At 37.6% G+C, this 22,890-nt stretch overlaps 1 protein-coding gene and 1 long non-coding RNA gene across 19 annotated transcripts; both read left to right on the forward strand.

Moving 5' to 3' along the window:
- Positions 1-409: 409 nt before the first annotated feature.
- On the forward strand, positions 410-6,233 carry LOC110832667 (uncharacterized). The gene is made up of 3 exons (XR_002544004.2): positions 410-3,136; positions 3,659-3,807; positions 4,633-6,233. It is a non-coding gene; the product is annotated as an uncharacterized LOC110832667 (long non-coding RNA).
- Positions 6,234-7,820: 1,587 nt separating this feature from the next.
- Positions 7,821-22,101, forward strand: sqd (RNA-binding protein squid). 18 transcript variants are annotated; one of them, XM_087347776.1, is made up of 11 exons: positions 7,821-8,113; positions 10,029-10,069; positions 10,802-10,929; positions 11,592-11,738; positions 12,557-12,688; positions 14,557-14,671; positions 15,065-15,139; positions 15,877-15,972; positions 18,921-18,989; positions 19,978-20,091; positions 20,379-22,101. In XM_087347776.1, the coding sequence occupies exons 1-10, from the start codon at positions 7,935-7,937 to the stop codon at positions 20,049-20,051; spliced, it is 1,056 nt and encodes a 351-aa protein (XP_087203902.1). In that variant the 5' UTR covers positions 7,821-7,934; the 3' UTR covers positions 20,052-20,091; positions 20,379-22,101. The 18 variants fall into 18 exon arrangements, with proteins under 18 accessions (XP_087203902.1, XP_021925567.2, XP_021925572.2 ...); XM_022069875.2 differs by having other exon boundaries at positions 20,382-22,101; XM_087347777.1 differs by having other exon boundaries at positions 7,823-8,113; positions 14,557-14,650.
- Positions 22,102-22,890: the final 789 nt, after the last annotated feature.

Genomic DNA, 22,890 nt, shown 5'->3' on the forward strand with positions numbered 1-22,890 from the left:
AAGCGAGAGGGAGGAGGTTAAAACTTACGGCACTGAAATAGAAATCACAGGTCGTTCTCGGGATATACGATCTTGGAAATTTCCGCGTACCGAGAAACCGCGGTGAAAAGCGAAGTTCAGAACTTACATGAAGAATGAGGTTAGGGGAACCAAAAACACATTTAACATGACATTTGACAATTATAATTACTGGTTAAAAGACACGAAAAATTTGTTTGCGTAGGCGTTCCTGGTTGAACGTTGTCAGGGTGGTAGAACAAAGGACGACACTCAGTTATAAAAATGCTAAAATTACAGTCGAAGTATACCAGGTGTGGCACGTGGTACGGGCAGATGTGGGCTGTTACGTATTACAGTTTGCGCCTGCGCAACAGCCATTGAGAATAAAGAAACCTGGACGGTCTGCTGTATACATAAAATTCCGACCTGAACAAGGTTTGAAGACTCCACAGGGACACGCAAATAGTTTGAAAAGCGAAACCTACCTAAAACGGAAGCCTGTCTACTGATACACTTCTCAGGATTGGAGAATGCAGAATGTAAACTGATCTTAAGCTGCTTTCAGTGATTCACGAGTGAATTGAAACAAAAAAATGATGATGAAAGCAGCAAGCAAGATGGAAATACCTCTGAAACGTCGGTAAACTTCTACCACATTACACGGCGCAACAACCCAGAAGACAGTCTTCTTCAGGCTACGGTCTGGTCTACTTTCATGAATCGAATGATTATCAGATCTATTGACTGATTGATCGATTATATGAATTATAATCTGATTGATTAGGAGACAGATTAATTAATTAACAGATCAGCATCACTGGTCAGTGAGACACTAATACGTTGAAAAACTCGTCGATTCATTGACTGACAGATTGATCGAATGACCAGCAGACTAACTTAGTAAGTACCTCGTTCACGTCGTCTGTTTTTGGTCACTGTCCTTTTAGTTGTTCGGGCTTGCGACGTGTGTGTGTGTGTGTGTGTGTGTGTGTGTGAATTGGGCGGTATTCGTAGGAAGAAGTAAGGCTTTAAGGTGACGAACCGTGACCGATGGGAAGTCGCAATTTGACAAAGGAAAAGCCCCAGTCAGGGAAGACGTCAGCACCATGGTACACTTTGTCGCCGACATTTCAACTCCCCTCTCCCGAATTTATCTCCCTCCATCGCCACACAAATCCGTCAATTTGTTACCAAACCGTTCCATTCTTCTTTTCTCTCTTTCTCTGTCTCTCTCCTTTCTTGTTCTTTATCTCGGTTTCTTTCCCACTCATCCTCTTGATCCACGGACAAGATCTTCTATTGTGGATTCCGCATTTCTTTTGTTGGGCAATTGTTGAAGATCCTTTAGAACCTTGTGATTTGCGGTGAATCTGTCGGATAACACGTGGCAAGTAACAGGGCGAAAAAACATGTGTGTGAGCTTCTCATGTTTTTATTCTTACGTATTTCACAACTCGTATCTGTCCCGAGAGAAATACAGTCCACAAACATCTTATTTATTTAAGTTCTGTTTTAATATTTTGATCCCATCTACGTCTGAGTTTCCCAAGACGTATCGTCCCTTCAGATTTCCCTATTGAAATTGTGTACACATTTTTGATCTCTCCCGCGCAACGACAGCCTCATCCAATTTGATTTGATTATTCCATTAATTTTTATTAAAGGGTACAAATTATAAAGTTTTTATTATACGTGAGACTTACTATCCTGAATTACTCTATAACTGTGTAAATCCACGTATAAATTCATCAAATATCTTAATGAATACAACAATGTCATTAAACAGACACAACAATTATAAACGAATACAACAATTCCAAAAGCAACAATGTATATAAATAGACACAACAATGCCGAATACGACAATGCCAAATACAATAATGTTAATAAATAGACAACAATGCCAGACGCGACAATGTCAATAAACAGACACAACAATTACAAACGAATACAATTCCAAAAGCAACAATGTCTATAAATAGACACAACAATGCCGAATACGACAATGCCAAATACAATAATGTTAATAAACCGACAACAATGCCAGACGCGACAATGTCAATAAACAGACACAACAATTACAAACGAATACAATTCCAAAAGCAACAATGTCTATAAATAGACACAACAATGCCGAATACGACAATGCCAAATACAATAATGTTAATAAACAGACAACAATGCCAGACGCGACAATGTCAATAAACAGACAACTAAACTGTTTATTGACATTGTTATGCTGCTCTCACCGCAACACGTCACAATATGATAAATGTCAACATCTGGTTTTGTAACACCCGCACTTTGAGAAGAGGGGATTTGTTCAAAGCAGTGCCGTTGATTTTTATAAGAAACTCTATAGTTGAGCGTTATTGTTAGAAAAATGTAATATCTTGTGTTTCGTATTTATACTTCGTAACACACATGCTAATTTATTGTCAAAGGGTGGATTTAACATGTGTTACGTTTTGTTTTGATAAGCCTGTACACTTATAGGGCAAGGATTTATGTATAGGCTCCAAATGAATTAAGGAGCGGTTGACACTTTGTCATAAAATAAGAAAAAATACTCGTGAAAGTAATAGCTCTAGTCTATATTTTCATGTCATCTCCAATTTATGAAAATCCTGTTTACGCCCATGGCTGCCTTGTGGAGTGCAGCGCCACGTAGTCTGATAGAAGTTTACAGACTACTCATTGTCCTGATGATGGAGGCAACAAGGACATCTTAAACACTTGTAAACCTCTGTAGTTAATATACATTTTCCAATAATGTAATGTTGCCTTTTCTAGATTTAAGCTCATAACATGATGGTTAATTACAAGGAGCCTCCTGCTGAAGACATAATGACATGTATTGGCGAAACAAGATGGCGGTTCACATGCTCGAAATAGAATCTGTTCCCGGACAGGTAAAGCGATCGATTCCCCGATAGTTGCGGGGGCGTACAGCTTGGTGGTAGCTGTGTCCATAGATGCTAACTGCAGCGTCAGAAACACAAGAGTACAGCGAGAGCCATCTAGTTAGTGAAAGTTGTACTTACAGGCCGTTGAACAAACCTTTCCGACTCGATCGATAATGGAGGCACGCATAACGAAATAAATGCCACATCTATTTAATTCAATATTCATGAAGGTAAATGTTGACGTTTTGTGTAGAACCGGTCAGTCATCTAACTTTATCCAAGAACTGGGCCAAAAGTAATATTTTGGTGATGAATACCAATTAAAAAGGTCTTTGTCATGTAGTTTTCTGCAACATCGTGTTACTTCCTCTCTCTTACATCCAAATATTCTCATCAACGCCGTGTTCTAGAACACACACACAGCATATTCCCATAGTCATATATTGTTTTCTTGTATTTTTTTTAATATTGTTCGTCAATTGAATAAAAATTTTCTTGGATATTATCCATCGTCTAGTAAATATAAAACGTAAAACGACGTTTCGGAGATGGGACTCTATCTCCGTCTTCAGGTTCCTACACAGTTGGGCCCACTAGATAGATTTAATCCCTATCTCGTTTTACGTTTTATATTTACTAGACGATGGATAATATCCAAGAAAATTTTTATTCAATTGACTCTTCACCATCGTCAAGAAGTTTTAGATTTGATAAATATTGTTCGTATTTTACAATTGCCGTTTTCGTTACAGTAGTCTACCTCGTCTCTTGAACCTCGTTGAAACATTTTTTTGGGACGTCGAATTCCCGACTGCAGACCATGGAGATAAGACCATCCACTTCCAGGATCCTTGTTAACTGCTCCTTGGTTACCGTTTAGCAATTTAAGCCAACATAATATGTAAAAAAATATTCAATTATTTCGTGTACTTATTTTGTAAACACAGTAATGAACCTTCTGGTTCCATAAGAGTCAGAGGATATCTTCAGCAGCTGAACGTTCTGTTAGCTTCTAAAATAGGACTCTGCTTCACTCTATGGAGTTGATTAGTTAGTCAAATTTTAATTTCTCGCTGCAACGATCGCTCTGAAAATGGAAGCAGTAAGCACCTCCGAAATGTCAAAAAACTTATTCTGCCCTGCCTTGATCAACATTTCAGAAGACAGTTCTCTTCAGTTAGTTAATTACCAAATCCATTAAAATGTCAGTGAACATTTGTTATCAGAGGCAATGACCTGACTCAAAATTATTTCGGGAATGTATTCCTGGAAAGCAGGGGGGGGGGGGGGTTGCCTGTTCCACAGTAACAGGTAAAAGTTTCGGTCAGTTGGCGGTTACACATTCAAAAAAAAACAATAGACTTGGGGAGTGGCTTTCATATTCCAGAAATACCCTCTACCTGCAGACTTTACCCGACGCTCAAACCAATAGGTTAATGACCCTTACGATTCCTAACCTCTTTAAAAACTTTGTTACTGTACAATTCAACAGGCAGAAATGCTTTTTCTGAACCGTTCCATAGTTTTTCTCTTAATTATTATTAAATGACCAGAGATGCCTTAAAACAGATCACGACGTTATATTTATTGTTCTCACGGTGATTAGTTTGAACACTGGTCAAAGTTTACCGACGTTTCAGAGGTGTTTTTATACGAAAATATGTCACGTAGCCGAATTACATAGTCACAATTCATTAATATTTTTCCATCTCATTAAACATTATAGAAATTGTGCCCTGAGACCACCATGTCAAATACCAGCGCTGTTCATCAGAACCAGAGAGCCAGGTACCTTCAACCAAGGGTGGTACAGAGCAGGTACAGGGACACTTGGAAATCCCCGCCAACAATCATAAAGCAAAGATCTTTTGTTTAGAAAGGCCAGATCAACCTTTGACTCACAAGAAAGAAACCGAAGCCTTGCGTTGTTGCCTGACTGACCACGACACAGGGCAAGACTGCATCTTCAGAAGGTACTCACCTACTCAAGAAATTCATCGACTTTTATGGCACCATAGCCAAGAGCCAGATGACAGAACATGAAGATAGTAGAAACCTCAGAGGGCGAAACTTAATTGGTCTTTTAGAGAAATAGTTACGGTGGAGGTTTGATTCAAGTAGCTCAGAATGATGTTCGATTGAGAGATTTTATTGACATGTTAATGAACTTTCGGAAGCAAAATCATTGAATTTCTTGACCATTTCGTTAACTACAATATAAACATCTCTGCCTCGCTAAGTTATAATTTTTGTAACATGACATTAAGAATTAGGAAATTATATCACGCAAACTGACAACGCTGCATAATTTTATTTATTTCTACCAAAATAACTGTATTTTCTAAAAACGGATTTTCCCAAACACCCTTTGTCCTTACAATCCTGCCAGGTAAACAGGTTCTGAGATGGCTGTCTTCTGAGTTGATACACCACAGAGGACTTTCGATCATTTTCAAAATTTGAGGTCATCGTGGCCCATAGAGTTCTGACTGTGGTTATATCACACAGTATCAGAATGCAAAAATACTAAAGACGCCGTCGAGTGGTTATATAATTTGTGCTTCACACTCCAGAGGTCGTGGGTTCAAACATCGGCCCAAAGTCTGGCTATCCTGACTGATATTCTTTGTCCCGGTTTTCCTCAGTGGGGTGCGGGCCTACACGGAATGCGAGATTCCTGGGTTCCATTCACGGGTAAACAGACACATCGCAGCTTGTCCGTTATGTGGTACGCAGGACATGCGTTCCGTCCTTACTACTTTTCGTTTTGTAGTATTCGACAAGACAAAATTATTTCGCAGATTTTTTTTTTGTATTCTGTGGCAAATGTTAGAAGTTTTGGAAGCGGCTATTTTATCCTAAAGGTACAATTTGGCTGCACGCGACAGAGACAAGCGACCGAGGCAGGCGACAGAGACGGGAGACGGACACATCGCAGCTTGTCGCCACACACTTTTGAGGTGACGACCGAGACATGCGGCAAAGTGTTTGTTTTCTTTGTTTTGTTGAGAAATACGTGCACATATTCTGTGAAAAATGAGTATAAAATGCTTCTAAAAAGGTTACTCGAAGATGATGATGTGTTGCTGTGTTATTTGTTGCGAAAGAAACAAAGAATACCCATGAGTTCAATATTCAAAACCAGACGCGAAGAAGGATCTTTCTGTCGGTGGTCAGTGGTCGGTTTTCTGCTACTAATTCTACCAATTGCTCATCTTGGTCACCAGTAAATTTAATTTCTGCCATTATTTTACTCAACAACACACGTGCTGACTGAGCCCGTCGCGAGACACTACTGGTCCGAGAGCTGTCACCTGTGCTTTGTCTCTGTCTCCTGTCTTTGTCTCGCGCTCGTAATTGTACTTCATACGATTGTACAGAGAGCAGACAGGAAGCGACCAGTCTCGGTCTCGCAATTCTGTCGCATGTCTGTCGCGTGCAGCCAAATTGTACCTTAAGCAATCGTGAAATTTGCATGTACGTACTCGAAGAAAGTGACCCTAATCTCCTCTGAAACGTTAATAATACCAGACTGCAATGTCCTACATTCCAGAATATGGTCATCTTGAACCGAGTCCTTTCGGCAAAAAGGTCAATACGTTTCCATTGTTTCACAATAGAATAGTCTTCCAGACTCAACATGAAAATACCCTAGAAAGACAGAAGCCTTACATGACCCAAGTCTTTAAAGCCTGATCCGTCTGGGTTAAGCCTTTTGTTTGATTCTGGCTGGCGTCTGTTGTCATCATCTGCAGGTTATATGAGTACTGGTCAAAGCCAAAGATCTGATTGTTGTCCTTGCAATTCAATGTACTGGAACTTTCGTTTTCTGTGGGGCTGAGCCCCGTGGCGTATTGAGAATTGTACAGTTTCCACAGATATTGCAGTTGACATGTTATTGTTTCTCTGCGATGACAAATCTAATGTTTGTCGAAACGTCGAATAATTCTCAACATTCAACGCGGCCTATCGCTGAAAGCCAAAAACCTTACGATTTTGATGTTTTTACAGAGACAAGAATAAACATGACTGTCTTCCGGGACACAGCACCATGCACTCTGGTAAATATTGAACGACGTTTAGCAGTACTTACTGCCTCCGTGATGAGGGTGATGAATATGTACCACAACCCTGCCCTAAATATGGAGGCGTCAGCAGCACACAATCAGTCTATGAGACGGCGCAAACAACGCATAAGACGGTCATCTTCATACTTCCTGCCGTGACAAATGTAATTTTTTTTAAAAGAAATTTGTAAACTGGCAGAGTAACGAATTAATACACGTCCTTCCTTGGTCGCAAGGGCAACTGGAACTTACCCAGTGGGTACCAAGGTGGAAATGTGGCCGGGTCGTGAAGCTTGACTACTAACCTCTAGTGCCTTGGCTTAAAAATGCGATATCTCTCTGAACTTTTCAAAGAAATAAGAATATCATCCAATAATTACGTTTAAAACGTTTCGAGAAGTGTAATGTAAGATTTCAGGTGAAAACTGCGGCTAGTATAAATATAATTGCCTTTTGTGATATTGCACGTTGGGTGAGGATCACCCTGATGATGGAGGCAGTTGACACCCCTGAAACTTCGGTCGATATCACTGCGAGACTTTACGGGACAGTAACCCTCGATACAAGTTTGACTATCGGAGATTACTCTGCAATGTAAATTAATCTTATTTTACAATGGTGATTTGTACTAATACAAAATAAATATTGCTTCAATGAACATTTACTTTTGCTTCGTGCTTTATTTTAAGCTCCAGCATAACTGGAAAGCTATGCGCGTAAAAAATAGTGTTTTCAGAACTATTTCTTCATGACGTCAGACTTTGGCGCAGTGATACTTTCAATAATCGTTTTGTGGCAGGCGTAATAGGTTGGTTGGCCAGCTACCCAGTTATCGTTTGGTGCACGGGATACAGAGAGCGAGTCTAATGTTTCTGTAGGCCACGAACGCTTGCGGTCTCGCTTGCCTCTTCATCGTCAGAGGTCGTTCAGGGTAGACGTATTTTCTTCGTGAAGTGTAATAATGGCGGATAATCAGGAATATGAAATGGGAAATGGTGAATTTCAGCAGGATAGTGGTGAACAGCAGTATGAACAACAGGACGATCAAATGAATGGTGAAGGAGGAAATGAAGAATCTGGCGGAGGTGATGCTCCTGCTGATAGCGGTAGTGCAGAAGCACCGGGTCGAGATGATGACAGGTAACATTCATAAAATTGTGTGTAATATTCATACTGAAGGTACATATTTGTTACATTCATGTGTTTCAGTACTGATTTCAATTGTTTTGTAAGATATGTCTTTATACATTCGTGTTACAAGGTTATTATTTTCAATATGGCGATTGTGAAGCACCTCGTAGTCATATATGTATCTCTATTCATCCATTGATGTATTGCACTTTACGTCTAGTTATTACTTATGCTGTAATTATTATTGTACTAAGTTTATTATGTATTGAGATGTTAAGCATGAGTGTTGTAATTTAATTACAAGCCTTGTTTCTGATGCTGGGTTCTTGATCTATTGTCCTACTTGTTCAATAAAAATGGCGGCTTGCAAAAGCTTCGCAAGGCGGCAAATAAGTTGTTGAAAGGGTTCGATTACTACAGATGTCATTCTGTGAGTCAGATTTGAAGTGAGAAAACTAGATGTACCATTAATGCTGACAACTAAAGCATTTTTGAAAATTGCAACCACTTCCCCCTCATTTAGAGACTTCATACTGCACACTGAAGTGATAAAATATAATGAGCCTAGTTGCTCCTGGATCTTGGTTTTTATTTTCAGATACACAGGCTTGCCAGTCCAATTTTCCGTGGAAAGTTACTGCGAAATTATTTGTTATGTGTACAAGTGTTCATGTAAATAACTTTGGCTTGCTTTGTAACCCAGTTCAAATACTTCTTTTTCAGCTTATCCTTTAATATAATGGAACTTTGTTTGGGAGTGGTTGCTTTGTGGCCAATTTTAGGCATTGTGTGAAGAAAATTGGTTTTGTCAGATTTTCATTTACAAGGCTTAGGAATTTGTCTGCAAAATTGCAATTTTTCAAATGAACTGTGTGGACTATGGATAAGTTATAATGTCATGCTTGTAAATATCAGGCCTGTACTATCAAAATAGTTACGGTAAGGGACAATCCAGATGGTACTGGAAAAAGGGTATTGCAATTAATTTTAAATTTGGCTTGTAAACATGCCTGTTTTATCTTATTCATAGCCCTGGTTCCTTGTAGCTGTTGTAGTTTCATTGATGTTTCATCTGTTATCCAGTTGTCTGTACTCATTGCTAATGACATCACTTGTTAAATTCTGAAGTTTTTAAAGTATTTGCAAACCCTATTTTGTTTCAGATTATATATATTGTGTTCAGTAAGTCTTCAAAGGTTTTGCCTTTGCTTAAATTGTAAATTTTGAATACTTCATATTCTGCCTACAGAGCTTCATTCATAGCAGTGATTAACCAGATTCCTGAACTTGTGTAATTTGACTTCCCAGCAGAGGAGTAATTGGTTTATATTTGTAAATGTGGGCAATTTTCACTTAGATTTAAGTACTGTATTGTTTTCTTGGGGGTGATTGTTGATGAGTTGCTGTAAACTAACCTGCCTTCCTCTCCTTCAGGTGCCTCACCCTCATAAGGCAAGATGCAAGGTCGCTGACACCGGCCCGCTGACCCATGGTATTTATTCCTGGGTTACTTTCTTGTGGTCACAAAGTAAACTGATCAAGCATTTGGTTACTGGTCAGATTTAGGGCCATTTGCTTTTGTTTGATGGGCCACTAAAGTACTTGACCATAATCATTTCTATGTTTACTTATTTGAGTCATTTTTGTTAAAAGTTGTTCATTGTTAACCTGCTTTAATACCATATTTTGTCACCCAAGCCTTCATTTTAAACTTACAGATTTTTCTCTTGCTCAAGATTTTTCCAGATGCCATTTGAACTTAGTGACAGTTCAGTTCAGTTTGCTGCAGTTGAAAGGGTGTACAGACTAAAGTACGATACAACTTAATGTCAAGCATTCTCACTTTCTGTGCAAAGTATTAACATCAATGCTTGGAATTTCTTGTAGAACTCTAAACTTTGACGTATTTGTTGTCTCTTTACAGGAAATTGTTTGTTGGTGGCCTAAGTTGGGAAACAACAGATAGTAAGTTGAATTTTTATTTCAATTTTTCTTATTTATTCATAAATTAATGTGATCCAGTACATTTCACCACTTTCATATGTAGAGTAGGTTGTGAACCTGTTGATTTTGCTATTTCGATTAGTTTTTTATTTTTAAAATAGTTGGTACAGCCAACTGAATTAATTGTTGAACCTCATATACCCCAGATTCAAATAACAAGCAATGGAAGTCTTGAATCCTATAAATCACTTGTGCGGTAACATTAATTGTAGTTGGCATTTCATGTGTGTAAACATTGCCTGAATCTTTTCTCATTGTAAAATTTGATTGCTTCATGCTACTTTCATAATGATGAGAGAGTGAGAACATGGTGTTATCAGCCCTCAGTACATGTTAGAAACTTACTGTCCGCAGGAAAGCAATGTTAAATAATAATATTGTAATAGATCTAAGTTGTGCAAAATGGCAGTTATTACGTTCTGCTCATTGACATATTTATTGCGTTTGCTGTTGGGACTGCCATATAACCAGTTACACCCATTGTTGGTTGAGTCATTTTAAGGAATGTTACAGAGGGGCCATGCTCTTGATCTTTCTGATTCCCCCCCCACACACACACACACCTGTGATGATAACTATGTCAGTTCTGCTTCTGAATAATTTGATGACAGTAGACTCTGAAAATTCTGTTTTTGTACTAAAGTTAAATTTGGTGTGCTTCAACAAATAGCTGAAAACAATTTTTTTCTTCAGAGGAACTCCGAGAACATTTCCACACATATGGCGAGATTGAGAGTATAAATGTGAAGACTGATCCCAACACAGGCAGATCCAGGGGATTTGCATTCATTGTCTTCTCACAAGCAGATTCTATCGATAAGGTATTTCCATTTCTTGAACTTGACTAACAGTTGGATGTGCTAAACAGTGTAGTGGGATAATCTTTGAAATATGATTATTCTGACATTGATGGCAAGACTGGAAAGATGTGCCTTTTCTGAAATATGTGCATGCCCTTTTCAAATTCTGAATTAATAATAAAATATTGTTATATATCTGTGATGACTTCAGTTTTCTGCTGTACAAGTCAAGTAATTTAAGTAAATGGCATGCCTTTTCTCATTGCAAGTGGCTGTAATATCAATTTAACTTAATAAGTATGTTCTTCCTCTGTGTAAAAAGTTAGGGTAGTCTGAAATGGCATAATATCCATGCCACATTTCACCCAAATCTGTTCAGCAGTTGTCAAGTTGAATCATGTGGACATCTTTGCAAAGAATGCATAACAAGATTGGGAAGTTGTATTCTGTTCCAGAATACAGTTTTCATGTGTTGTTTGTGCCTGTGCATTCTAAATTGCTGTTAGGTGATATTAAAAATTATACCATATACATCGTTAACGTCCACATAAGTTTCGCTATAGTTCAGAAGTGGTATGAAGATTGAACTATGAGTTTACGGTATTTGATGGTTGAATCTGGGATTGCCATTTGTAGGTACATTTTCTGCCTGAGTGTTATTTGTGTTTGTTTTCATTTTGTAGGTTTTATCTGCTGGAGATCACATCATTAATAACAAAAAGGTGGATCCAAAGAAAGCGAAGGCACGGCATGGCAAGATATTTGTTGGCGGGTTGGTACCTGAGCTATCAGATGATGACATCAAGAGTTTCTTTGCGCAATATGGCACGGTATGCTTTGAGTAGAATGTGTTAATGTGCAGCTGTAGTTAACTTGGTAGTTTTAAAGTGGGTTCTTATTTAGTGGACATTGTTCTGACGTGTTTACATTGTTTAAGTTGAATTTTGGCCTGTAGTTGGGAGTCTTAATTTCTCAAAGAACTTTCTACGCCGTGTCATAGTAATGTTCACATAATGATGACCGCTGTGGTTTCACGATCTGGGGTGTTGGCCTTGTTTGCTTGGACACCCAGACCATGAGTTTGAATCCCACTTAAGTCGTCTTTTAGGCATATCTCTCGTCCTTGACTCCAAGGGCTGTAGAGCCACAGATGATAGTTTACATAATGATTTTGATAATTGGAAGTTGTTGAGGGGCAGAGGTTGTGGACTACCCAGGCCTCGGGGCACATCTTTATTTATGCTTGGGCTGTGCTGAAATGCCATGGCAGTATATTATAGAATTAGACAAAAATGAGTTTAGCGTATGGCTTCATATTCATTGGTATATTATAAAGAGTTACTTTCCAAGAGTTTTATATATATATATATATATATATATATATATATATAGTGTATTACTGGTTACATGAAATGTCAGATGTGACTTGATATAAACTATATCCTCATTTGCTTTTAACATGTTTCACGATAGTTGGCCTCGTAATGCAAACTTTGTATTGCTATTGTACAGCCTAGATGATTGTGACTAGCAACCTCAACAGAAGTTGGGATCTTCTATCATACTTTTATTGTAACTCCATACACTGGAACGTGGTAGAACTGGTAAGATTATGTACCATGTATCTGGAATCTTCTTTCCTTTACAGATTGTCGAGGTTGAAATGCCATTTGACAAGACAAAGAACCAGAGGAAAGGTTTCTGCTTCATTACATTTGAATCTGAACAAGTTGTTCAGGAGTTGCTCAAATCGCCAAAACAGTCAATCAATGGCAAGGAGGTAACGTTCGTTTTTATTGGATAATGTCTCTTAGTATTCTAAGTTTTCACAGCAGTTTGTATGAAGATAACTATTGTCTGGGCTGTAGCACCATGTAGTTGGGTAGAAGTTTACCAATGTAGAGGTCCTTGCTGACTCCATCATCAGGGTGATGAGTGACAGGTAGTAAAGACATCTGAATCATCTGTAAAATTCTACCAGCCTACACTGCTATAACCAAGAACACAACTGTCGTAATTCATCCTTAGCATTGGCGTTGCGTGTTAAGTTATTACTGATTTAGGTACTTGTGGGTTATCGGGACACTCAACAGAGACGAGGCCCGACATCATCTGGATTCATATTTAGCTGAGTTCATGTGGCCGTGTACAAATGATGACAACGATATTTTTAAATCTATAAGCGAATTTCGGCCTCTGGAGACTGGTAGTAACAACAGTTAACATCTCATTCATATCCAAATAAAATATAATAATGTGTCATTAATTGAAATAAAATATAATAACTTTCAAGTATGTCATTTATCCACACACATTAACCTAACTTATTTTTAAAGCAATGTGGCCCGATGACCCACAAGTACCCTGATTTAAATGAATTCGCAGAAATGAAATTAATGAAGAGATTTGGTTCATTGATCATTCTTTATTTGTGATGTCAGCCAGTTTGCTATTTGAATTTAATTGGGACCCCACTGAAGTCTGTTCTTGATGGATTAAGACACAAAATTGTCTTGTAGACCTAAAAGGGACTTCACACTTACAGCAGAAACTGTTGAATGATTGTACAGTTGGCTATCACTTCGGAGTCCATAATTATGTAGTTAATTTACCCCCACATTTGCTTTGTGTCGGGAGATGTGAATGGCTCATGCCTGTTATGATTCTTCAGGTGTGAGAAAGAATTTGAGTTTTGAGTGTTCTACATCGTGCTCCCAAGGCGTTTTCTACGTTTAGTGGCCAACCCTATCTCCACCTTCTCACAGAATCAGAATTTATTTGTACAGTCTTCCATGTATGACATTTCCTACTCTGGCCGCCTCCCTTATTTTTAAAATATGGCCATACCGTCCCTTTGTTTGCCTTGCAAGATTGTCTCTAATTTTGTTGTTTGTATTGTCTCTTGGCTTTACCCTGTACTGAAAAAGGTCGCAATATTTGCATTATCAAGTAGGGGAGAGTTGTCACAGCAAAGCATGGTGATTGGCACATCCATACTAGGTGAGTTGGTATGATAAGATTCTTGTTGTGGCTATCTGGACAAGCTGATGGTGGGTTATTAGCCTGCTTTGAAGAATAAATGGAAAATGTAATTTAAGTTGAACCCTCTTCAGGAAATTGACTTTTGTGATAGAATTGGTTTTGTTTGGTATGAGTGACCTATATGAAGCTCGGATCACTTTTAAATGGCTAAATGTGCATAAGAATTGGTACATCGCAGATGATATATATAAACATCTTGGCTTGCTTCAGGTTTTGTGTGAATATTTAATATAATGGAAAGGTTAATTCCTTCTGTAGTTTTTTAGGGTGATCCTCTTGCTTGCTATAATAGATATGTATGTGTAATACATTTTCCAAAGAATGTGTGAAAAGTTTGAAGTGACACATTTTGCAAATGTGCTTCAAATTGCAGTATACGTTTTTTATCATGTGAAACAATTGTAATGGAGGTAAGAAATTAATAATTTTTCCTGAGTTTTAATTTCTGTGTGGCAATTATTTTCTGTTACAGCTGTATTGTTTGAATTGTTTCATTTCAGAAACCTGGAATCTCATTAAAATGTTTGTCAGTTGGAACGCTATATATTTTCAGCTTCATGTTTAATGTGGGATTTCGTCCTTATTTTCTTATTTTCGTCCTATCAGGTCGATGTTAAGAAAGCTACCCCAAAACCTGATGGGATTGGTGGAATGAGAGGAGGCCGCGGTGGGAGAGGTGGTCGCGGCAGAGGGAGAGGAGGTAGGGACACACGGGTGAAAGGTAAGGGGGAACAAGCTGGTGTACTTTGGAAAACAAAATGTTACTTGATTGTGCACAAGTTCTGGTGTATTTAAATTTGTACATACTTCTTTGTGAGTATTGAAATGTAATAAAATCCTTTTTATGTAATCGCAATGATGACTGCTTAGGACACCATTGAGTGATGTGATATATCTAAAGCATCTGAGCGATAACTGTACTAATTGTTTGGTATGCATGTTCAGACTACATTTTCTTTTTTAAGTCCATCAGTAATAAAACTAGTGCATTTGTTGTTCCCTCATTACCACATCCTTTTTATATGATTTGTGTCCATTTTATATGGTTTTGTTATTCAATACATATTTTTTATTTGGGGTTGTAATGGAGTTTCTTTTCCCGCCCATTTACTAGGTTACGGAGGCCAAGGGTGGGGTAACCAGGGCGGATATGGTGGTTACGGCTATGACCAGGGAGGCTATGGAGGAGGTACGCAATGTCTGCGGTTGTTGTTGCTAGTGTGTTAGGCTTTAAAGTTACATAAATATGGTGCATCTCCTGGAGTTTTCTTCTTCTGCAGTGCTTTGATATTCTGACCAGTCAAGTGTGTAAAATTATTTTTTACTGGAAATGTATCTCGAAAGAAATCTTGGACAAAAAATTTGATTGCATGTTGTGTATTAAGGTATACTGTATGGAGCTGGGGATTTACAAAGGGCTGTATTTGTGCATTAGAATTGGATTCTGGGACAGTCTTGTAATGATATTGGCGTGTTTAAATTACTTTTATATATATTTAGGTTTTCTGTATTGGAAAGGATTAAAATTTAGTATAGTTCAAAAGTATGAACGTTTTGACTGCAAAGAACTTGAAAATTGGAGATTGAAGTATATAGTGCACTTCAGATTAGATTTGATCATACTGGTTACTATCAAAAATGTTATACCTATTTATATTTGACATAGAATTGCATTTTATGTAAAAGTTGGCCTCTCTTTGCTTGAAAGTAACCTAGAGTTTTCAGTTCTAGAATTTGTTGAAATACACGAATTAACGGGAAGCACAGTATTTGGTGTATGCTTATGGAGGTGAACTAAATTGACCCTTCGTGCAATGTAATAGGCTATGCTCATTATGTGAAAAGTTCTTTTAAGGTTTTTTTTTTTTTGTTCTGTAGTCACCAGCTATTTTCCTTTTTCTATTGATAATATGTATTGGTCTCTAGGTTATGGAGGTTACGATTACTACGGCAGTGGGTATGGAAATTATGGCGGTTATGGTGGATATGATTACACTGGATATGGTGGATATGGAAACTATGGTAAATATACTTATTGAATTTTAGAATAGTTGGCTCCTGTTTATCGTGTACACTTTTGTTGCTAAAAGTGGAGGAAACATTTGACATTAAGTTAATATTGTGAAGTAAATTAGAGAATCTGATCTGTAGTTTGGGAGGTTCGTTTGTATATTTGTAATGTACAAATTTTCTTGGGGGTAGACTTGTGGAGGTGTCTGTATTAGCTGTGGGTAGACAGTTTTTCCTGCTTGGGCCTGATTACTTGGCTGTTATCCCAAGTGCTGTAGAGGTGTGCACTTAGCACTGCCTGGTTGGTGCTTGAACGAGCCGAGTAGCGTGATAGCTGTTTGAAAAACCTATTCTGTTTGCCTATTGGCAGGGTGATAAGTGCCCTGATATGGAGACTCTAAGTGCCTCTGAAATGTTGGTAATCCAATGACAACAGTCCAGAGGGCAGAGCCATCTAGAAGGTTGTGTTTTTGAAAAAGGTAGAAAACGTGTAAAGGTGTGTATTTCAGAACTCGCAAGTAATCTGTACCCACCAGTGCACTGAGACTTGGTCATGTGTAATCTCTATTAAAGGACTGGTGACATGAAAAGTATTGGCTGCTTGGTTTGGCATTGACATTCTCAGGCTGTTCATTATGTTGTAATTACTGCATAGTATATAATTTTCTACATTTGTGTTTACAGTTTGAATTTTTTCTGTCAGTTCATGGATCCATAAATGTTTGCATTTGTGTAATCATCTTAGGTAAAATTATGTGTTCATAGTGAACTGTCTGTATTACAAATTTCTAACATATTTTGTTCATAGGAATTTTTTCAAATTGCAAGTTACATACTGTATGAACAGCTTGAAAATGGATGTCTTAAGTACTGCTTGATGGTTAATGTCTTACATTTGTTGAGGTGTTTTTTTCAATTTGAATTGGTGACTGGGTACTCATAGAATGGATTTTATTTCATTTGTTAGTATTTTGTAGGTGGTTGTATGTAACTGTAGTCGGTTCATTCACAGACCATAAGAGCTGGATCATAGCATATAAACTTCCCTGTATTTAATAAATGGTGTGCATTGGTCTCATCATCCCATTATGAAATGGGTTGCTTTTCTCTGCATGTTATACATTCTCATCTTGAATCTGCCTAATATACATTATTTTCTGTGCTTCACTTGGTTTCTGTTTCAACACATTTGTGACAAAGTTCCTTACAGAGATTTGGCATTAGGCAATAAGGAATTTTTGACACATACAAGCCTTGGGCCTTACATAAATCTCATTTGTGTGACAGCAAACTTGTTGTGGGTTTCATCTTGCAGGTTTTCTGCATTAGTATGGTGATTTGTGAAGTTTGCAGTTTGGAAGAATGCAAAAATGCTTTTGTAGTTGGTCAGAAAATTGAGAGCCTTGTCATTTGGACAAACTACATCAGTGTTGCCACTTGTGCTTTTTTAATGTCTGACCTTTGACATGCTTTTACCTGCTCATGTGAATGTACATTAAGTAGCAGATTAATGCCAGTTGTCCTGTAGTCATTGGCACGTACTTTTTTGCATTAGGTTGTCCTCCCTTTTCAGCTTTAGTGAATGTATGAACACGCAGTTCTCTCGGTAAAGTTGTAATGAAAAGTGACTTGATTGTGGAATAATGGCTAATTTAAATGTTGCATTTTGAAAAACACAGGCCTTTCATTTTAATCAGTTGTCTGTGTTGCTGTGTCCTTAATATTAATTGAATGAAAATACCATACTTGTACATTTGGAAGTTTCATTTGATGAAATTCTTGCATGCACTTGTCTTTCACATATTTTAATTTCTCATATTCTTGGTTTCCCACTTTAGGCCCTTTGTTTCTGATAGGTCTTGCGTGTTATTTGTCCTACATAGTTACTGGCCTTTGAAAAATTCTTTATTTTCTTGATGCCACACAAGGATATGAGATACAGCTGGTAACAGTCATGTTAAAATAGTTTAATCCATCGCCATACTGCAAGTCCGTGTTACCACACGTTTTCATGGTTTGTTGCAACCTTGGGTAACATACAGTTACAGTGAACACTTCGAAGGCACATGTTTTATATTGGCCCTACTAATGTGTACCATACCCAGTACACATGATTGCTACAAATACATGAAGTTGACAAAGTTTTACATCTTCTGGGTTGTTGCGCTGTGTAGTCTGGTCGATGTTAACCAACGTTTCAGAGGTCATACTGCCTCCATCATCAGGGCGATGAATATTCATATATGACCTCTGAAACGTTGGTTAACATCGACCAGACTACACAGCGCAACAACCCAGAAGACTGAAATCTTCATACTCACCGCTGTGAAAACCTCATATCTTACACATGAAGTTGACATTTGTCTATACTGGTGTAGCCATAGAATAACCATCCAAACCATCAATGATCTATCTTCTAATTCAGATCCATCACCAGGGACTTCAAAATTGTTAACTAGTGAGCAGCAGGTTTCTGTCTCCGAGACTTTTAAATTTTTAATATATTTAATGTCTATCTTGGGTCAGCCTGCTGCAGATTGAACCCAGGATCAGCTGTGAATATGAAAATATTTCTCATCTTGTAGTTCTGCTCATCATAATTCCTCTTTATGGAACAAATTTATAGGCAAGGAGTTGGTTGTTGGCAACTATGTAACAACTGCTCCAGATAGAGGCTAGTACAACTAGAATTGTGCATGATTACAATTATTTTTCAGTTCGTCTTTGAAATTCAGTTAATAGTGGATTTGAAGTATATCAGAAATTTTAGCAAATTTTTTCAGAAACTTGCGGTTTGTGATTGGTCAACTTAATGAAGTGAAGATAAAGTAAATCTACCTTGTCTTATCAGGAAGGTATGGTGGTTTTATGGTGTCATGGGTAAGCTGAACACATTGCATATAATGCTGGGTTTTACAGACCACTGATTTGTGCTGTTACTGTTTGTTTCCCCCCTCCAGACTACGGAGGCTACGGCAATAATTATGAAGGCGGATACAGTGGTGGAAGAGGTGGTGGCCGTGGGAAAGGTACAAACATGATGACTTGTATTTTGTTCACACTTGTTAATATTTTGTGCTACTTTGCTGTAGACCTACCTGTTGCTTACAGTTGAATGGTCTTGCTTTATTTCTCATGTATCCTTTCCAACTTCAGTTTTGAGATAATATATACTAACTCCTGCTTGATAAGCAATTCTACATAATTTACCAAAATCGTCTTTTGTTAGTTGATATGTAGATCTGTTTGGTTTATTAGCAGCATCTCAAGTTGAGATGTAGCTTTTCTCTGGGAATCCAGCATGAGCTCCGCTGTAGTTCTGTGGAAATAACGGTTTTTGTGATGTCTGTGGCTTACTTCCCATAACAAATGAAGCTTAGTATAAATTCCTAAAACCAGGAACAGGGGTATGCAAACTATTTTCCAGGTGGTTGGAGTCTTGAGACCTAACACAATCTAGAGGGTTGATGAGTGACACTACACTTTTACTTTAATGATAGTTTCATTTTTATCATATTACTTTGATAGTGGGTTCAGATAGTGCTTTAAAATTGAGCTTTCCTATTAGTGGAGTTTTCAGATAGGGAAATAGTGCGCCTTGCTCTGTCAAACACACTGTTGGCTACCGCTCTTAGTTTCCAAATTGTTACCATTCAACTATACACACAGTATTCAAAATATCTTTGTGTTTGGTCAATATTAACTTCAGAAATTCTTTTTTCTGGTCAGTTTTGATCTTTAATTTGATGTCATGACAGTTTTTAACTTACCCCACTTAGCACCTGTTCAGTTTGTATGTTTTGGTCCATTTCTTTTCGAAGTGTTAAATCGTACTCTTTTATATGCTGTTCGAGTAACTTTGCCAAAATAGTGTTGTAGTTTTCTTTAGTTGCAGCCTGCTGAATTTGTCTGCACATTGTAGAAGTTTAGTTTGGCATTTTCTGAATTGTGTACTTAGTTTTATCACAAAGGTCACAAGGGTGGGTCAAGCTAACAGTTGGGGTTTGAATGTTGCAGGCAGTACAGGTGGAGGTTACAGTGGTAAGCAGAGGGGTGGGAGCCGCCAGACACAGAGACACCAGCCATATTAACTCAAATTCTGTGTCTGTGTCACTCTTGTGTTTTGTCTTGGTAAGTAAGAAAGCTGAAACATTGTGCATGTCTTACTTTTTAATGCAGTTTCAAAATTTAAATGTGTTTTTATTTTTTTTATTTTTTGCAACCCCTTCCCAGTATTTTGAATTTATACTAAGTTACTCTTGTGTTTTTGTCCTGTGTGTATTATTTGACAGATTGGTGTGTGTTCGGGTAGTTCATTTCAACATAGTTCATGGATTTGCTAGATTGTTTATTCCAAGTGGGAGTAGCATGAGATCGGTGGGATGTGTTGTTTATAGTTCTTGTTTCTTTGTTTTCAGCAGCAGATTAGTCCACATGGTGTCTTTCTAATCATCAACCATGTCATCGTACATTGCATCATTCCATTTATTCACATAGAAGTTATCACCAAGTCCTACAGTTGCAAAATAAACTGTCAGTAGTGTTCTGTGGCTGTATTAATGAAGTATGGAGTCAGTGTGAAGTTTGACAAGACCGGTCTTTTTTTTATATATACACATATATACTGAAAGTTGTGTTACATGTGTTTAAGTTGCTACAGTTCACAGGATAATTGAGGAAGACCTTGAAGTTCACAAGGTTCAAATGACTGTTGCTCGCTCGTCTTCATTTTGGCAGTTCCCATGCAGTGAAGTTACGTGGTTTCAAGATCAACTTTGTTTTGGGTGTAACATCAGTAACGCTTGCACTTGTATTGCCACAATTCGTATCTATTTGAAAAATAAACATTGCAGTTTTAACAAATTGTGAGTCATTTTGTTATGAATGCCATGTTAAATTGTGATTTGACAATACAATTTCAACATTGTGCTGATGATTTTCAATAAATAGTTTTGTGTAAATTTTTGTTTTTCCCACATCATCTGGGAATGTAACTGCTTCTGTATAATGTTAATAATATGTAGGTGGTATATGAACAGGTCAGATTAGACTTTTAATAGTTTATACAATCAGAAGAAAATGCAATCTTCCTACACTCTTAAATACAAGTACATAGTATTAATTTCATAATCTTTGATGTGAAATACAGAAAGATAAAAGTAAAATTTTGTATAAATTTCTAAATAATTGAACAGGTGAGTCAAGTCTGCAGGTAGAAACTGTTTTAGTGAACACTGCTGTTGACAGTCCACAATCTGATACAGAATAATGTAGTGTTAGGTCCATAGAGAAATATCTCTTTCAAAGTATTGGCAAATATTCAGCAGATCTGTTCTATAGAATTTTGTAGAAGTTGTGACCTTGAACATGGAAGTACTGCAACATCTAACACTTGTATTATTGGGCTGGCAGTTAGAAACTTTCGTGTTAATGGATTAGTAGTATGCAAGTCTGATGCATAGGCAGTCTGACCTCATGTAATAACTTCAATATGCCACAAGCTTATAAACTTCCCATCCAACTCATCATGTGCTATATAGTTGGATGTGCCAAGTTGTACCAACATCACATGAAACTGAAGTAGTGGCATATTGTTTAATATCCACTGCTAGCATTTTTGCTTTGAGAATATTAGTTAATCTTGGTCACTAAAGATGCTGCAAATTTCTTGATCAATTTGCAGGGGAAAATACCAGCTAATGGTATGGAACATTTGGTGAGAAGTGTACATTTTTCACTGCCTTTCATGGAACCTTGAAGTCTGTTTCCATGTTTACAAAAGCCTGTCCTGAGCCAGACCCACCAACCCTATTCCTTGGAAATGCTACCTTGAAGTTCAGGTTGTAATTCATGCATTTTTTATGTGGCAAGGTCTACATTCTTCAAACATTTTGGTATGGCATAATTTGCCATCACTGGGGGTGAAAGCTTCTAATGAACTTCTGCTATAGGACATGAGCAATGAAGGGAACTACTTTATAAATGAAAGAAGAATGCAAAGTGTTAAAAATATTTGTGCTGTGTTAAAGTCACAGTTTCTGCAATTTGTATCTTGCATAAATTATTGAAATGTTTGATTTCTTACATGTTTCAAGATACGAAAATAAAGTAAAAAGCAATAAAGATAAATGGTTGAAGTTTCTTTGTCTTTTAAATGAGTTTGTTCTACAGAAATATTGAGTGATGCTGGATACTGAACACTGTTCACCTATTTGCAAGTGTTTCTGTTGCAAAAATGTTGGCTTTATTTCAGAGGAGAAAGTGTGAGAAGTATTTCATTTTACTTATGTTACCCCTGATCTGATAACTTTTCTATTGATGAGAGGGAGGTTTTGAAGTTGGCCAGTTTATTTTGCATAAAACATGTATTTTGATTTGTTGCCATACTCGTGCCTCTGTTGGAAGCCTTAAAACCATTAGTGTGTAATTTAAGGCTATTCTGGTAGTTCAGTCTGATTATGCTATTCTGTTGATTGGTGTTTGCAGGATGCATTTGTTCAAACCACTCAACATTCCCCAGTGTTAGGGTTTATACATTTTATTTGCTGCACCCTGCTTTTAATTCTGAGTTTTGAGTAGACTGTTCTGTTTATCAAATCTGAATAATGGGTGGGGACCAGAAAAAAATATTCACTGGCAGTGAATTGTGACCACATTAAAGTGCCGGAGAGTGCAAAAAGGGGATGCAGTGTGGAAGTCTTGATTTGTGCAACTTCACTGTCTGTTTACAAATTACACCAGTTTTCAGCTTTTTTCCAAGGGCAAAACGTTTTGATTTTCAACGTTCCGCTTCACGAAAAGTGAAGCACTATACCAGTTATCTAGTAGGTACATAGCATAATGAAATAAAACCGGCCTCTTCATAGGAATCAAACATTGGCACCAATAGCATGTCTGAATTGAACAGTTCCTTTTTAACATAGCTGTAGC

The sequence above is a fragment of the Zootermopsis nevadensis genome, unplaced genomic scaffold (genome assembly GCF_977971745.1).
Source record: "Zootermopsis nevadensis isolate Lab colony 2312 unplaced genomic scaffold, Znev_1.0 Znev_ptg000012l, whole genome shotgun sequence".
Classification (NCBI taxonomy): Eukaryota; Metazoa; Arthropoda; class Insecta; order Blattodea; family Termopsidae; genus Zootermopsis; species Zootermopsis nevadensis.

Coding starts and splice junctions, on each gene's coding strand:
- sqd (XM_087347776.1), top strand. CDS start 7,935: ATGGCGGATAATCAGGAATATGAAATGGGAAATGGTGAATTTCAGCAG. Junction 10,070..10,801: donor AAGTTGGGAAACAACAGATA/GTAAGTTGAATT, acceptor TTTTTTCTTCAG/AGGAACTCCGAGAACATTTC. Junction 11,739..12,556: donor TCTTTGCGCAATATGGCACG/GTATGCTTTGAG, acceptor TTTCCTTTACAG/ATTGTCGAGGTTGAAATGCC.